The sequence below is a fragment of the Branchiostoma belcheri genome, unplaced genomic scaffold, assembly GCF_001625305.1.
Source record: "Branchiostoma belcheri isolate BF01 breed outbred unplaced genomic scaffold, Haploidv18h27 scaffold122, whole genome shotgun sequence".
Classification (NCBI taxonomy): domain Eukaryota; kingdom Metazoa; phylum Chordata; class Leptocardii; order Amphioxiformes; family Branchiostomatidae; genus Branchiostoma; species Branchiostoma belcheri.
In genome coordinates this window covers 469,395-486,770 of record NW_017802625.1, presented here as the reverse complement: position 1 = coordinate 486,770, position 17,376 = coordinate 469,395, and the positions used below count along the sequence as shown (strand labels likewise).

At 42.2% G+C, this 17,376-nt stretch overlaps 1 protein-coding gene across 1 annotated transcript in view; it reads right to left on the bottom strand.

Moving 5' to 3' along the window:
• LOC109463112 (neurofilament medium polypeptide-like) overlaps positions 1–17,376 on the bottom strand; it is a 29,155-nt gene that overhangs the window by 6,282 nt on the left and 5,497 nt on the right. The window contains exons 3-13 of the mRNA XM_019759826.1: positions 12,485–12,545; positions 9,534–9,629; positions 8,128–8,298; positions 7,013–7,126; positions 6,111–6,220; positions 5,328–5,479; positions 4,620–4,738; positions 3,253–3,353; positions 2,309–2,432; positions 1,314–1,499; positions 215–340 (exon numbers count right to left, since the gene is read on the bottom strand). Coding sequence (XP_019615385.1) covers positions 215–340; positions 1,314–1,499; positions 2,309–2,432; positions 3,253–3,353; positions 4,620–4,738; positions 5,328–5,479; positions 6,111–6,220; positions 7,013–7,126; positions 8,128–8,298; positions 9,534–9,629; positions 12,485–12,545 — 1,360 coding nt within the window. The remainder of the gene's footprint in view (positions 1–214; positions 341–1,313; positions 1,500–2,308; positions 2,433–3,252; positions 3,354–4,619; positions 4,739–5,327; positions 5,480–6,110; positions 6,221–7,012; positions 7,127–8,127; positions 8,299–9,533; positions 9,630–12,484; positions 12,546–17,376) is intronic.

The window sequence follows — 17,376 nt, the reverse complement described above, 5'->3', positions numbered from 1 at the left end:
CAATTGATAATTTCACTGAGTCAAGATCAAACCTTCCCGGCCTGTCTCGTTACTCCTAGTGCCTTTGACTTTCTTGAGATTGCAGCGAAACAATACAATGTGGGCACTAGTCCATCTACTAAGTATGTATATATGTATATACAAGCCATTCTTTTGCTGTTATTTGTACTTAACCCTGTGGGTATGTGGATGTACAATAAAGGTCATAACGTACCTGATATTCCTTTGCCTTGCCAGACAGCTCCAGGCGCAGGGCCGCCATGTCAGACTCCATGCGGCTGATGATCTTGGTCTTCTCGTTGATCTCCAGTGTCCACTTGGCATCGACATCACGCTTGCCCTGTTCAATGATTTTTGATTGATTGATTGATTTGATTGATTTGATTTATTGAAATTGCAACAGTGCAATACACGCGGAACAGAGGCAGCTGTTGCTGGTGTTGTGTCCCGCACATAGAAACGAATACTGGACAGACAGTACTGATTTTCACTTGAGTCCAGTGGGGAAAGTCGTGTAAAGTGCCTTTCCCAAGGGCACAAGATCAGTGGCATGTCAGGACTCGAACCCGGGACCTCTTGATTCCGAGTCGCTCACACTGCCGTTACGCCACACGACCCCACAACATTTTAGATGTTAGTAATTATATAAATAACGTGTTTATAAACGTCAGAAAGCCCCACCCTGTGTCAAGTGCTTCGATCCCTTGCCGTCAACTTTTAAGAGCATCCAATGACATTTTAGGGCGGCTAAACAAAAAAATTCTGGATAAAGAAATCTGTCTGATAGTGATATTTACTCCAATTTCTTAGCACATTTTCGTCATAATTTCATACTTGAAGCGTTTGAAATGGCGACAAAACACCAAGGACGTGAGGAGTAAATTGAACCAATTCAGAAACCATTCATGGCGATGCCATCACATGATGCCAGCTATTCCAGGCCATGCCATGCAAGGACTATCATGGCCAGACCAGGCTAGGCCAGGCAAGGTCAGGCAAGGACAGTTTTGTCGCCCTGAAATCGCATTGGATGCTCTTAAAAGCTATCTAGTGATTATGCCCCAACAATGCTTAGTGGCATGGCAGCGAGGTTTACTCTACGATAGTTCTAGGGGGGGGGGGGGGATTTTCATCAGCTTGGCTTCAGAATAAATCAATCCCAAACGTCCATTACAATTAGAAGTTCAACCAATGATAGCGTGGCAATTAGTGGTTCGACCAATGAAAGAGTGGCTGCATGTTCGTCAAATATTTAATTTGCATTTCTCATGATGTTTTGACGGAGGTGGGCGGGGCTACAGGATTACACTTACCGCATCCACGTCGCGTTTCAGCTGAGCGATCTGTGCCCGCAGGTCGGCGATCATGGTGTCCCTCTCCCTGATGATGGCCAGCTTGCTGTCGATCTCGCCCTGCAGGGAGGTGATGCGGCTCTCCAGCCCGGCCACCTGCTTCTCAAACACCGCCGAGGACTGAACCGAGGACTGCACGCTGTGGATCTGGTGGACAGTCGGGTACAGTAATTTATTGAATGAATGAATGCATGAACTTTATTGCTCGACAATTGCACATGGCACAATGTATGGTAAACTACATAAAGAAAGTAACAAACAATAAAATAAATGTGTTGAATAAGACCTAATGTCGAATAAAACCTAACATATCTTAATCATTCAAACAGTAAGGGCTAGCACAAGTCTTTGATAAAGTGTTACAATCGAGTGGGCTAATCACAAGTTTCGGTATTTTTTCTAATAACAAAGCAGACGTCGACGTCCTTTATATATCTACCTATTTTTGCGTTGTGGGAACCATTACATGTAAAGATATATTCAAATCTGTCTCCAACATCGAGACTCTTGAAATCTGTTGTACTTGATTCGAGAAATGTAAATACTAGTAGCTTGTTACGTAAAACATCATACATGTATTTGGTACATTCCATAACAAAGTGAAATTCATTTTCATTATGCTTTGGGCAATATGAACAGAACCTTTGGTCAGTGGCTACATTGTGATATCTATCTATTACAGATGTAATCATGAAACAAGTTTGAACTTTAACTTCGAACACAAACTTTCGACTGTACAAGTCAATGAATCATACAGTGTCTTACATTATAACAATATATAAGATCTGTTATGGTATACAGTGTTTCTATTAACTTGCACAACTGGGTGAAATCGTGCTAGCTATATGATAATGCCACCCCCCACCCACCCACCCACTCACCCACCTACTCACCCACCTACTCACCCACCTACAAAATACATATGAATGAAAGTGCGAATGTTGTGCTATGTTTACCTCGGTCCTAAGGTCCCGGATCTGCCCCTCCAGACCGTTGATGATGTCTACCTTGGCCTGGACCTCCCGCTCCCGCCTGGCGTCCAGCTCACGGAGACGGTCCTGCAGACTGGCGATCTCAGTCCTGACAATGGTCGGTAAAATAAAGTCAATACGTTAAGCCTCTAGATCTGTCACACGTTCACGAAGTTGGCCTCTCGAACACTAGCTAAATACCCCCCCCCCAACCATGGATATGAGTAGGTCGGCGCAAAGTCGGCTGGAGTTCGGTGAATTTGGCTACTATTCGGCTGCGCCAGCCTATTTCAATATACATGTATTAAAACATTCGGGGGTTGATCGGGAGGTTCGACAATAGTTTGCTGGTGTTCGGTTGTAAGTCAACACAACACCAGCCAACGTACAATCCAGGGGCAGTGTTCGGGGGTTAAATTTGCCTCAAATTTAACTCAAATTCGTTTCTATTCGTAGGCGTGGCCTAAATCTGGTCATAGTGCTCCCGAACGTCCTTCGAACCTGGTAGGCTGGTGTGTGGGAACAAACTTGGGGGGAGGTCGTGAATGTGTGACAGGGGCTTTATTTGGGTTGCGAGTTTAGTCTCATAGTAACATCGCATTAGTCTCATAATGATAATACCACAAACATGTCATTAAATCATTAATCTAGCAATGAGAAACTATAAAGTTCTATGTAAGAATTGGGCATGTTTTTTTTAACGGAGTACGAGTAGTTCAATGCAAGGCCTATACGACCACTTCTCGACATTGAAGAGAAACATGGCTATGTCAAGAGATGGCGGTGAACGTTTGCTTTAAAAGCCTGTAAATATTGTAGGTTGGTGGGAAACACTTGTCAGAGAGGGAATTCCAAATCTTGGCCGTACGGGGAAAGAAACTGTCACTGTAAAAAGATTTCGAGCAAGGAATTTGGACGGTGAAGGTTACCTGTATCCTTCGATCTCCAGGGTGTAGCCGTGGATCTGAGACTTGTAGCCGTCAATCTCGGTCTTGAACTCCGCGGAGCTGCTGGAGTTACGCGTCTCGATCTGCAGGTTGGTGGAGTGACACGTGGAACATGTAGGCATGAGCGGGGTGGAATGTCATATGGGATGTATCGATAGGTGTCGCTCGTGATCGGTTTCAACAACAGCACAATATTTACGGGTGACATTTTCAAGCAGTTACCAGTTACAATTTTGGATTATAGCTTTGTTTGCATCAGGATTGGACAAGTCGGGCAAGTAAATTTTTTGATGTGGCATTATGCCTCAATATAGCAGTGTTTGTAATAAAATTACTAATGGTTTCTCCATAATGATATTATATTGATTCTAGTCAAAAGTATACCCTTTTGTCAGAAGGACTGTATTATAAGTCTTTAAGTATCCAGGGTGAACTTTTGAAAACTTGTCCAACCCTGCATATGTAAAACATTCATTCTGTATTGTGTACGCATCATCACACCTCTTGTATCTTTTCCTTCAACCGTTCCTCCTCTATCTCCTGTACGCCGTTTAACTAGCGCGGACGGAGTGTGAGATTGAAATGGAATTGGAAATGCGATCATGGACATGGCGTGGCAATGACCATGGAAGAGAAAAGGACAATCACCGATCGGAAGAAAATGGCATATCTAGGTCTTGTAGGTCTTGTATGATCCGGATAACTATGTTGAATTCTTCAATCAACATAGTCTGATACTAGAAACTTTAAAGGTAACATTTGCAAAGCAAATGCACAATGTTTACCTTCACATGGTCTAAAAAAAACTACTACCCTGTTTATTCTTGCTCAAACACATTCATAGATGTCGACATGACATTGTGTATGATGACCAGCTCTGTCGTACTACACAATGTAACCTAACACCAGAGGATGTGTGCTACATCACCAGTTACCATGGTGACAGACGTCTGGTCTAGGCCATTGACCTTATGCGTTTGGAGAAAAAGAAGAGGTAGAAGAAGAAACAGGGCGAAAACAAAATGCTTTCCTTCTGTGAAGGTAAACATAACAACGTAGCCAACTACCGTACCCCTGGAAAAAAAGAAGTGAAGTTTGGCGAGCAGATTTTTGACAAGGCTCTCAAAGGGAATTTGTAACCCCTGCTTCTCCTATTGGGTCAGTTTGTCCTTACTCCTAGTGAGCTTTTGATCTTGCCTAAATCATGACGTCTCTGACTTTAGTATAGGGAGAAGAAATGCTGTTACAGTCCTCATGTAACCCGAAACCTAGTGAGTGGCCTTCGGGTCTAATTACGTGGTGGTCAATGTATAAAAAAGGTTGCCTCTGTATAGACTGAGGGTACTCACCAGCTTGAGTTGCTCCTGCAGGTTGGCGATGTCGGCCCTGTACCGCTCGATGTCAGCCTCCAGACGGGCGAGCTCCGCCTTGTGTCGCTCCTCTACTTCCTCGATGCTCACGGTCTTGGCTAAAAAAAAGCAAACAAAAAAAAAACTCGTTAGGGATCACAGTAAAGCCCCTGTAACCCATTCAGAACCTTTCCCCGAACATCAGCTAACAGCTGTCTGACAAGAGGTAGGCTACGTCTGCATTTGTATTCGAATCGAATCTAATTTGAGTTAAATTTGAGTCAAATTTGAATGCCAACTACAACCTGGCCTTCTCCCGAACACAAGCCAACAATGGACGAGCCTCCCGTCAACACCCAGTGTTTTCCTTCCTAAGACCTACCAACATACCTAATATGATTACAATCCATAAAGGCGTTCTGAAGTTATGCTGACTACAAATGTGCGGAAACACACACACACACACACACACACACACACACACACACACACACACACACACACACACACACACACACACACACACACACACACACACACACACACACACACACACACACACACACACACACACACACACACACACACACACACACACACACACACACACACACACACACACACACACACATACACACACACACACAGACCGAAAACAAAACCTCCATTTTTCATGGAGGTAATAAAACATCGTGCGTGATCACGTACTTTGCGATGCTTCCTGTGATGCGAACTCCATGGCGCTGTAACGCTCCTCCTCCACTTCCAGCAGCTCCCGGTAGGCGGCGATCTCAGCGTCCAGTTTGAGTTTGACGTTCATCAGGTCCTGGTACTCCCTCAGCTGAGCGGTGAGTCGGGCCCTGGGGAGACAAGCGAACCAAACTCAATATTTTAGTACTAGTAGCGTGTTCTACGATAAAAAGACTATTTGGTTAGCTGATGGGTGTGTGGATGAGTCCAGTGGAAAGGCCAAGAATCTGCGCGAGCACAATGGCCCCAGAGATTACATTGTGAAGCCGAATATAAAGAAGTCTTTTTCTTGGAAATTCTTTTTTGGAGTTAGGTGTTATAGGCAAGTCCTTTTATCTTGTTGGAATAAAAATATACTTTCAGACATGTTAGTGTTGTTTCCGTTTCATTAATAATAATTGAAAAAGAGATATATTATGTTTGCATGAGGCCCTGAGGTCACTTCTGTATATTGTTTCATATTCTCGATAGTTTCTACCGTAAGAATTTTTTTCGTTATGGTCTATAGCCCATAACGAAAAAAATTTGAACAGACATTGACACGGTAGTTCAACCTCTTTTGACTACCGTGTCAATGTCTGTTCAACCTTCATGGCCACGTAGATTCAACAGTGAAGGCAACTCAGTTTTGTTAAATTTCATTTTTAACGCATGCTCGCATCAGGTTTGTGTTTCCCACAGAACGTCATCCATATAATCAAATCAACATGGCCTTAGATACATATACGTGTGAGAACCCACTTGATCTCGGAAATGCTGCCCTGAAGCTCCCTGATGGCGTCCTGTTTCGCGTTCAGAGACTTCTCGTGACGCAGTTCCTGTTCGTGCAGCTGCTCCCGGATAGACTTCAGCTGTGGACACAGATCAAATCAAATCAACTTTATTGCTCAACAACTGTCACTGGTACAATGTGTGGCAAAGAATGGGGGAAAATGTAGATAAAATGAACTACATTAAGTATATTTCTAAGATGTAATCCATACTGATACTAAAGCTAATCTATTGTGTTTTCTTAAGAAGAGTAAATTATTACATTTATTTTGTAATTCAGGAGATATTTACAATATGGTGTCGCTTTTGTAGTGATTCAGATATGAATTTTCCAACGTACACTGATATCTGAGTAGGACATGAAAGGAGTATATTAAAGATATCTCATTTTGAGTGAGGTAGCGTAACATTAGTTTTGGAAGCTATGGATTGCATAAACTTTTGTCTGTTTTCTTCATATGTTGGACATGACATAAAATGGAATTCGTCTTCAGTATCCTCCTTGCATGTCGGACATGATCTAGACGACAGACGAACACAGTCAGTACAAAACTTCATTCGAGGATTTGGTTCTCCTGTCTTTTCCCTGTAAATCGCTAGGTGGCATTTATTGCAATTATTAGATAGATTTATTAATGAGATGAGATGTGCCTTTATTTTTTGGTACCACCAATAAATAGCTAGAACCAGCCTACGATAAGTAACAAGCATTTTTGCCTCACAGGTATCACTATACACAGTGTCGATCCCACTTTTAATAGACTTACTTGCGCTCAGTGGCTCAAACTTTCTGCATTAAAAGATAAACAGAAAGTCCAGTTTGAAAGTCCAGTTTGACAAGGATATGGGGTCTGTAACACACACATACTCACCATGCCTTCGTAGCTGGCGATCTTCATCTCAGCGGTTGTAGCCTTAGACTTCCACTCCATCACGTCCCTCCTCAGTCCCTCAATCTTCACGGTGTCGTCCTTCTGGATCTTAATCTGCAGGAGTACAGTTATTTCGGTTAGTCAGGTGCAATGGCCAAGTGGGCAGAGTGTTCGCTCTGTATTCAGTAGGTCGTGGGTTCGATACCCGAGTACCCAAAGACTTGAAATGGTACTGCTTTCAGTGAACGTTAAGATTACCCCCTGCAGTTCTACATCTGATCGCTTGGTGCGCCAACCAGTGGACCATGCTTAATTGGGTTAGCGAAACCTAATAGTACAACTAATTACTAGTAAGCTGGTCTAATGCTGAAAGATCCCACAAAATGAATTCGGCGTAAGTGGCTTATGGACAAAGGCTATTAATGAGTGCGGGGACTAGTTTTAGAGATTACATTCTGAAACAAAACAAAGAAGTCCTTTTCTTGGAAATGTTCTTTTCACTTGGATGTAATACAAGTAAGGGTTTTAGTCTTTTTGTTTTGTTGAAAAACAGACTCTCAGCCATAATTTGTTGTATGGTTCGCTGAAGAAGAAAGATACAGGTTTTCATGCGATCATCAGCTGCCCAGAGGGGTAGGGTTGGAGTACCCTGCCAATGTGTTTTTTCAAGGTCTTAAACTCAGGTACATGGCTTGTAAACCCTATTTTCTGGCATAATTCACATATACTAGTATTACGATAGGAAAGCTTATTAAGCTTTGCTCATATCTCACATTTCAAGAGACTCTATGTTACAGACAAATTTGAATATTTCTTCAACTACACAATAACTTACATAACGCAAAAATAGGTAAATATATCAAAGATGGCTTTGTTATTAGAAAAAAATACCAAAACTCACGATTAGTCCCAATTGATTTTAACGCTATGTCAAAGACTTATGCTAGCCCTTGTTATTGTTTTAGTAATTGGGATTGAAGTTTTATTCTATAGTTTTTTGTGCATGTTCAATAGCAGTTTTCACCTCGCTACCCTGCACGTAAAAATCTCGGCAGCTTTCTCAAGTACTGTGCCGCACTACTTTTTGCCCTTAAGTACTGTGTTATGCGACCCACCTTAGTCTCTGCCCAGTCCTTGGCCTCCTGCTGGTGGCGGCGGATGGTCTGCTCGTACTCCGCCCGCAGGTTGTCGATCACCTCCTGCATCTCGTACGTGTGGTCCGACTCGATCACGGCCGGCACCACCGACATGCGCTGCCGCAGCTGCTCCTCCAGCTCCAGGATTTGCTGTCATAAAAAGAGGGAGAAACGAAAATGGCGTTTTTTTTAAAACATTTTCACTCCAACTCTATTCAGAACGAACAACATTTCATTTTGAATTGTAAACTATATAACGATAAACGCACAAAGCTGTCCAACCTTCTCTCCGCCTGCTCAACAGAATTTGTTTATTGCATGCTATAGATAAATTCAAATTTCATCCTAGAAGGTAATAACCCTTACTGTGTCCAATAGGTAAATATATCAAGGAATGTTTAGACCTTAGAACAAGTAGTATTAGTTGACCCATCTATTGTTTTCTACGTAGGCAAATTTCGTTGTACCCATGTATTTGTCTATCTACACGCAGTCTTAGACCTTACGAAAGTCGCTGTACTTTTGTTGTGTCAATAAAGTTCTCTATAACAAGTATTTGCATATTCACATTTCTCAAGTGTTGAGGACAGCTTTGCTACGCTACACTTAAGATTAGGTAGAATCTTCTTTCTAGTAGCTAGTTCTTAAAACTTTTCAGTTATCCTTTTATTCTATTACATGTACTGCGTTACTCAGTTTCCATATACAAGTGACATCATCTGTATTTTGGGCATGAGCATGCAAATAAAGATTGATTGATACTTTGCTACTACTAGTATTTTACAACCTCATGTATATGTTTAAGTACATGCACATAAAATTCAGAAATATTTGTCCATCAGTGTCGAGTGAAACTAAGGAAAACTGAAAAACAGATTCCTACTTGATCTTGTGCCAGCTAATTCACACGAAAGTTTAACATTCCTGTAATCAATGCTTATTGGATATTCATGACCACGGAACTAAATGCATACTGACGATGCTATATAAGTTAGAAAGTAATAGGATAAAGAATAAATCAAAGAATAAAGAATAACTTTTCCAAGGGGCATATTGGTAGATTCGAACCCATGACCTACGGGTTCTGGGCCAATCATATAACCATTACGCCACACGATATAATATGTTTATGGGTTTTTATGTAGATACCTATGGGGTCATGAATTGATGTTGCGCAACAGTGATGTACAAGTGGACTTCTATCACGTGGTGAGCACGGGCGGGGCACGACTTGTCTTAGCCAATCACAGTGTAAACTTGATCCGCCCTAACCAATCGCAGTGCAGATCTACACGCGCTCCTGAATTTGCCGCGTCTTTCAGAATTTTTCGGCCCACTCGAAGGAAACACGGTAGCGACCGGTGCTGGATCCCGAAGACACGTACCTGCTCGTGGTAGTCATTCAGGAAGGCGATCTCGGTCTTCATGATCTCCAGTTTAGACTCCATGTCCACCTTCACCACAGTCGCGTCATCACAGTCCTGTTGGGAGGTAAAAACATGTCAGGTCACGATCCTTCATGATCATTGAAAATTCATATTTCTTGCGCTTTGATCATCCTGTATTAAACAAACCCATTTCAAATTATATTTTTGACATCACAAAGAAACGAGAAGAAGCCGAACCTCTGTATTAGTGTAGTTTTAGAGCTATTTGTACTACAAACATGTATATTACCCATTTCATCTGTTCACCTGTACTTAGCCCAATAGGGCATGAATGTACAATAAAGGTTATTATCATTACTATTAAAATGTTCTTCAATTCAATTCTTCAATTCTTTATTATTACACCAACATTGCAGACATACAGTATATAGAATTATATTGTTGCCTAAATGACATTGGTATTGAATGACAATCAATACATTCAAAAACACATAACATTACATTGCATTACCTACATATATATACATGAATATGTATATATGTATGTAATGAACCAACAACCCGACTAAGATTGGCTGAAGTTCGGGAACAGTGGACTGATACGTAACATTAGACAAGATGTATTACTATTGATATTGTTATTGTTATTGTACTAGTTATATTTTTGTATGTGTTTGTACGTGTATGTTCTATGTGTGGGACGCAACACCAGCGACAGCTGCCTGTGCCCCACGTGTATTGTTGCAATTTTAATAAATCAAGTCAAATCAAACAGTCTGGCCAAATTTTGGCCACGCCTACCTTTTTACCTTTCCTTACGATTCGAATTTTTAGAATTTGAGTCATCTTTGAATGCCAACCACACCCCGACCAACTTCCGAACAGCTACCAACCACCAGCCAACCGTGGCCGACCCTCCCGTCCACACCTGGATGTTTTAAACATTTTTAGATTGTTCAGGATTGCAGCTTTGTCGCAAATATGTAATCACAGATTGAACGTAGTTACATGTATAATGTGCGAAAGGTGATGTGGGAGGGGGTGTGTCTGAAGCTGTATTGTATTTTAAATGCCTCTAGGCCATGTTGATTTGATTATATGGATGACATCCACGCGCGCATGAATTTTTGTCCGTTTCCAAAAGAAAGGTTTCGACCATACTGTAAATCGTACAAAGTAGCTGCAAAATGAGCAAACATATGCCGTAAATTGCAAAAGGAAACATTGGAAAACGATACTTATGTTCCAGAATGCCAAATTTCAAAGGACAAGGAGAAATGTGAAGAAATGAAAATGAAGAGTATACTATTAACCAAATAAAAAATTTGTTAACCTTCATGACCACCAAGATTTCAAAATGAAAGAAACCTTTTTTTTGCCATTTTTTTTATTCGCACGCTTGTATCAGTTTTGGGGTTCCCATAGGATGTCATCCATATAATCAAATCAACATGGTCTTACATATACATGTATATGTAGAGGCTTCCAGGCGTGAAGAAATGCTTGAAAATGACACGGTCGTCAAAGGTAGAGATTGGGCCATGTACCGGTTACATTGGACAGGTGGTCGACTTAGGCAAGTCCAATGGGAGGAGGTGAATTGGGTCTGAGATAAAGCGGTCATTGTGGCCAGATGGCGGGCTTATAATAGAGGTGGTCGCTTTGACAAAGGTATTTACGAAGCCACTACGTCGGGGAAAAGGCGAGACCTTTAACTATTTCTGGGAATCTCTTACATACACATTGTAACTTCTTCGGGGTAAAGAGGAGATACGGCTCATTGCAGAGCCACCATGAATCCCATCGTTAATCTCTGGGATGGGACATCACAATACGCCAGTCATAATAAATCAGAGACTGCGACATGCTGTTCAACCGGCTTTTCCACATTACGTGCCACCAGCGTTGGCTTTTCTCACATGTAAACTCTCAAGGTGTGTCTGAACCGGAGACTGATCAAAGGGACAAGCAAGCTTAAGGGCTTAAGCAGTCACGACTCTCTCATGACTCTCTCACAGCAGGTAATTTGTATGGATGACATCAGCGCGCATTGATTTTCGCCTGATTTTGAAAAAAAAAGAAAGAAATTTTGTTGCCCTCTGACAGTGGTCAACATGCCGGAAATGGGCAAAATGGCATGACTTGCCATGCTGGAACGTGTATGGCAGACGAACATGAAGAGAGAAGATAAGACAAGGCTCTGATTTATTGTTTTTACTTTTATTTTGATGCAGTGATGCATTTCATTCCATTTAAATGGTCATTTAAATAGTTGGCAGTAAAGTTAGCACAATATAGGTATCGTTTCTTGCTTAACATGGTTTATGATGTCAAAATTTGAATATATGGGAATCTTATTTTCTTGGCCCGCCTTGTTTTTTTCACCCTCTTGCATTAGATTTGGAGTCCGCGGATGATGTCATCCATAAAATTTACATGCTGTGGCCTTATTAAGCATTCACGACTTTCTCACGTTGACCACGCACTGTAAGAGGGCAACGATATTTCTGTTTTCCCCCAAAATCAGGCGAAAATTAATGTGTGCGCTGATGTCATCCATAAAACTTACTTGCTGTGGCCTAGTAATATGTACTCTAATCCGTTGATTTGATTATATGGATGACATGCACTGGGAACTCCCAAAACTGATGCGAGCGTGCGAATAAAAAACACTTTGCAAAAAAAGTCATCTTCATTCTGAAATGTGCGTGGTCAAGAAGGTTGAACAAATGACCAAACTACACAGTAGGCTGGTACATGTATGGCGAATAATAAACTATTCCTTTTCATTTTTTCACATTTTCTTATTTTCATTTGGAATTGATTTTAGCAGTAGTAACATTTTCACTTTCAAAAGCTTTAAATACTAGTATTCCATGGAGGTATGATATCTCCGAATTTTCTTTTTTTTTACGCTGATGTTTAGAAGCACAGTAAATCAGCCTTACCTTCCTCGCAGCTGCCAGTTCGACCTCCAAGTCATTGATAATCTGGTCAGCACTGTCCAACCTGTGGTACAAAAACAGTCGACATTATACATACATGTAGGAGCAATTTAAGGTCTTTAAAGGCGTCCAATGGAATTTCAAATTCAGGATGGCAAAACAAAAATATTCTGGATGAGGAAATTTGTCTGATATTGACCTTTAGTGCTATTTTCATCATCATTTTATACTTGAGGCATTTGAAATAGCCCCTAAACAAGCTACGCGGAGAGTCCCTTTAATTTGAGGTACCACCAATAAATATATTAGAAACTCCTCCAACGATTGTATAAGTTGAGACCTATCTCATACTAGCCACCCACTATATTATTTCTTTCTTTATTTCTTTATTTGAATTCACCACATGCAAAAAACAAGTGGAAGGGAGGACAAAACAGGTGTATCAACGCCTTTACAAGTTGTCCTCCCAAACCTGAAATGATAATACAAAACAATACGGAACCAAGTCAAACAATGAACATTAGACATAAGACATCAAAAATCAGTAGACATGAAATGTACAATTCGGTAAAAGTTATACAGAGAATTGATTATGTACAAAAATTATCAAATGTCATTATGTACAGATTAAAAAGCTAATTATGATACTAATGCGGCCTTAAAGCAGTGCATGAGGCACACCCACAAGATGTGGACCAGGAGCAGGGAACGTCGATATTGAACTGGGTGTCAAATCTCATAAACGTGGCTCTCACAAGCGATCGCTTGAATGTCAAGATGTTGGACATTTCAGAGGCTTGAACCCCAATATTACGGAGGACAGGACTCAGCTGATTCCAGATGGTGACCAGCCTTGGTATGTAAGAAGAGCTGAAGGCTGATGTCCTTACTCTAATGGGGGTAAGCATGTGCGATCGAAGGTATCTAGAGGGTCTGGAAGGGAAGGATACATACTTGTGAACAATTGGTTTAGACTTAATAAACACCATGACGTCGCAAACTTCACGCCTGTGCACAAGAGGCAACAGACCAAGGGTGGAGAGACGTTCCTTGTAGGTCAGGGTGTTCGAGTGGGCTCCTAGAATGAATTTAGTCGCCCGCCGTTGCACCCCTCTACAAGGGACATGAGTTTTCGGGACTGAGGAGACCACAAAGGTGAGCAGTATTCTAAGATGCTTCTCACCAATGTGGTGTACAGTGCCTTGCGTACATCAGTGCTAGAGTTGAACCCGACTGTTCTTTTGATGAAACCAGTCATAGAATTGGCCCTGGCTACCATCTTTAAGATATGACTGTTCCACTGAAGGTCCGACTGGACAATGACCCCAAGGTCAGGCATACTGTCTACAGATGTAATTGTAGTATCAGACATGTGATAAGAGTACACAATAGGACTCTTAGAGCGAGTTAAACGGATAAGTTTACACTTGGAAGGATGAAAAGACATCTTCCAAGTAAGACTCCAGTTGTACATAGCAGTGATGTCATTCTGCAGCTTAACACAGTCATTTAGCTTGCTGACTTCCCTAAAACATTTAGAGTCGTCAGCGAAGAGTGCTACAGTGGATTGAGTTGCTGCACAAGGTAAGTCATTGATAAACAGAAGGAAGAGAAAGGGCCCAAGAATGGAGCCCTGTGGAACACCTGATGTCACCGGGAGCCATTTGGACTGGCAACCTTCCACTACGACACGCTGACGACGATCGGTTAGGTAGGAGGTAAACCACGCCAGGAGGTTACCACCGAAACCAAACATCTGAAGTTTGTGGAGTAACAAAGTGTGTGAAACGGAGTCAAACGCTTTCGCGAAGTCCAAGAATAACATGTCTACCTGCCCCCCCTTGTCGAGTATGGATCCTACTTGATGGTAGGTTTCTACAAGTTGAGTGGTGGTAGAGCGGCCGGCAATAAACCCGTGTTGGAATTCGTGAAGCGACCCTCTCAACATTGGAATCAACTGATTGTACATACAACGTTCCATCACCTTGCTTACCAGGGATAACAAGGATACTGGCCTATAATTGGCCACATTCTCTTTGTCACCCTTCTTATGCACTGGTAGTACGTTTGCATCCTTCCATCTACTAGGTACACAACCAGCGGATAGTGATTTATTGAACAGCAAGGTCAAGGAAGGAGCAAGAGTCTTGGCACAACCCTTAAGAACATGTGCAGAGATGTTATCCGGACCCACAGCCTTACTAGTGTTGAGATTAACTAACACATTTTCCACGGATTCTACAGCAAGTAGCAAATTACACAATCTTTCATCAACTATCACGTCGATGTCGGGCTTGATAACATTAGGGTCAGGTGCAGAGAAGGTGGAGAAAAAGTAATCATATTAAAGACTGTATGGATATTAGAAACTCCTCCAACGATTGTTTAAGTTGAGACCTATCTCATACTAGCCACCCACTTTTGTATTAGATTAGCCTTATGAAAATGTAGTTGACATGTACTTGCTTAAGTTAGTAGATGCCATACTTTGTATATTGTACAATTGTTGCGCAATAAAGTTATTCAATAAATAGCTAGTTTATTTTCCATCAGCGACATCGCAGATACAAGTATGCTCTGGGACAGGGTTGACTCAACTTACTACATTTTAAAGAAAGCCCAGAAAATTGACTCCCAGTTTTGTGCCCTTAAATTGCATTGGGTGCCTTAAACAAAGTCTGTCACTAGTGGCACATTGCCCCATGTTCGCGTGACGTATTTGTCAAACCCCGCAATACTGTTTCATTGTTGACATTCTTACCACTAGTGACCCCGTAACACAGTATGCAGGGACACGGGAGCAGTTTAAAGCCCTTGTCACAAATTCAGAACCTTCCCCCTGAACATCAGCCGACCAAGGTTGGCTGAAGCCCCTGTCACACATTCAGAACCTTCCCCCGAACACCAGCCGACCAAGGTTGGCTGAAGCCCCTGTCACACATTCAGAACTTTCCCCCGAAAACCAGCCGACCAAGGTAGGCTTATATTCGGGGCGCAGTCTGAACAGATTTAGTCTTACTATACGAATTGAATCGAACTTGAGTCAAATTTGAGTCAATTTTGAATTCCAACAATGCCCCAACTACTCCCGAACACTAGCCAACCATGACCGAACCTCCCGTCCGCTTCCGAATGTTTTAAACAAATTGAAACATTCGTCTACCGCAGCCGAACAGTAGCCGAATTCTCCGAACTCCATCCAACCACAGTCGATCTTGCCCCGACCTACTCCTAACCATGGTTGGGGGGAGGTCGGCTAGTGTTCGGGGAGTGGGGTACGGGTGGGGTGTGTGGGGTGGATTCATGAATGTGTGACAGGGGCTTTACTTCAATGAAAGACGCTATGACATCCGGAATGTTAATTACTGGGTTGGCCTCACCAATTACACAGTGGTTTAATCAATATACGTAATAAACATCTGTAGCTATTTGTTTGCTTTTAAATGACATTTTATCTTTTGGTATATGCATGGCTATACTCTGTAAAATGTTGCTCGACTCTTTTGAACTTTTTTCTTGACTGATTCCTTATGTTGACATACATACGTGTACTAATGTCTGACTGGCGGTAGGGATGACAAGATTGTGCATGATTTACACCTGGTTTAACGTATCGCTGTGAGGTGTATGCAGGAATGAAGATGATAATTAGCCCGCACGGTGTGTAGCCGTGGCCCGGGGCGGTACTCCTACCAAACCGGAACCACTCACTCATGACGGGTCTTGTAAACCTCGGGACCAGGTGGGACACCTCTAACCTGTCTATCGCGGTTTGGGCAGATTTTCTTCGGGGCTGCTAAAGCTCTTCCCCGCCCGCCACAGCTAGGTTCCCGGTACGTTTTTCACAATGGGAGATCGATTATAATAATAGCCCTACCACGGTTGTGGTAGGGCCCGCCCACGGGGGAAAACTATCAGAGCCCCGTAGACAGCCTGCCGCAACCACGATAGACTGGATACCGGACTAGCACACTTGGTGACATTTTTTTGTGAATGTCTGTCAACATACAACTCTACACACTGTCTGAACACACACCCCTCCCCTTTCCTTTTTTTCAAACCAAACTTTGTCTTTGTAGTACCTTCCTGAGGTGGTAGTTGTGATTTTCGGCAGGTAAATTGTCAACGTAAACAATTACCGCTGTCGCCATTGTTCTTTAGCGTCCGAAGGGAGGTCGGACCAGTTTTTTTCCTCAGTCCGGAGGGAACAGAGGAATGTGAGATTAAGCCCGATGATAACAGCTTTTTCATGATCCTCCTCTTTTGATTTTTGACTATAAGCCCCTGTCGCACATTCAGAACATTCCCCCGAACACCGGCCCACCGAGGTTGGGAACGGTCTGGGAAGATTTAGGCAACGCCTACCTTTCATACGAATCGAATTTGAGTTAAATGTGAGTCAAATTTGAATGTAAATCATGCTCCCACCTACTTCCGACCACCAGCCAACCACCAGCCGAACTTTCAATTTTATAAATGAATGTTTTAAGCATTTTGAAACATTTGGATGGCACAGCCGAACAGTTAGCCGACCTGGCCGAACACCAACCAACCTTGCTCCCGACCTACTCCCAACCATGGTTGGGGGGCGTTCGGCTAGTGTTGGGGAGGCCATATTGAACAATGCACGTGTGACAGGGGCTTTAACTTCACAGATCTTTCTGTAAACCTGCCTTAGTTGTATTGTACACAGATCCTTTGAAAATATCGAATTGTTTATTTTTCTTTCCCTACGTCTGTGAAAAATGTATTCTTTGTTGACAATCACCACAAAAACCTGTTTGCTTGCAAAATAAGACACTATTACACGTTGGTTAATTTTCGAGATCGTTGTGCTATTCTGTTGATGTGTTTTTAGATAAGATAGCCTGTGGTACCATCTGTATCTAACCAAC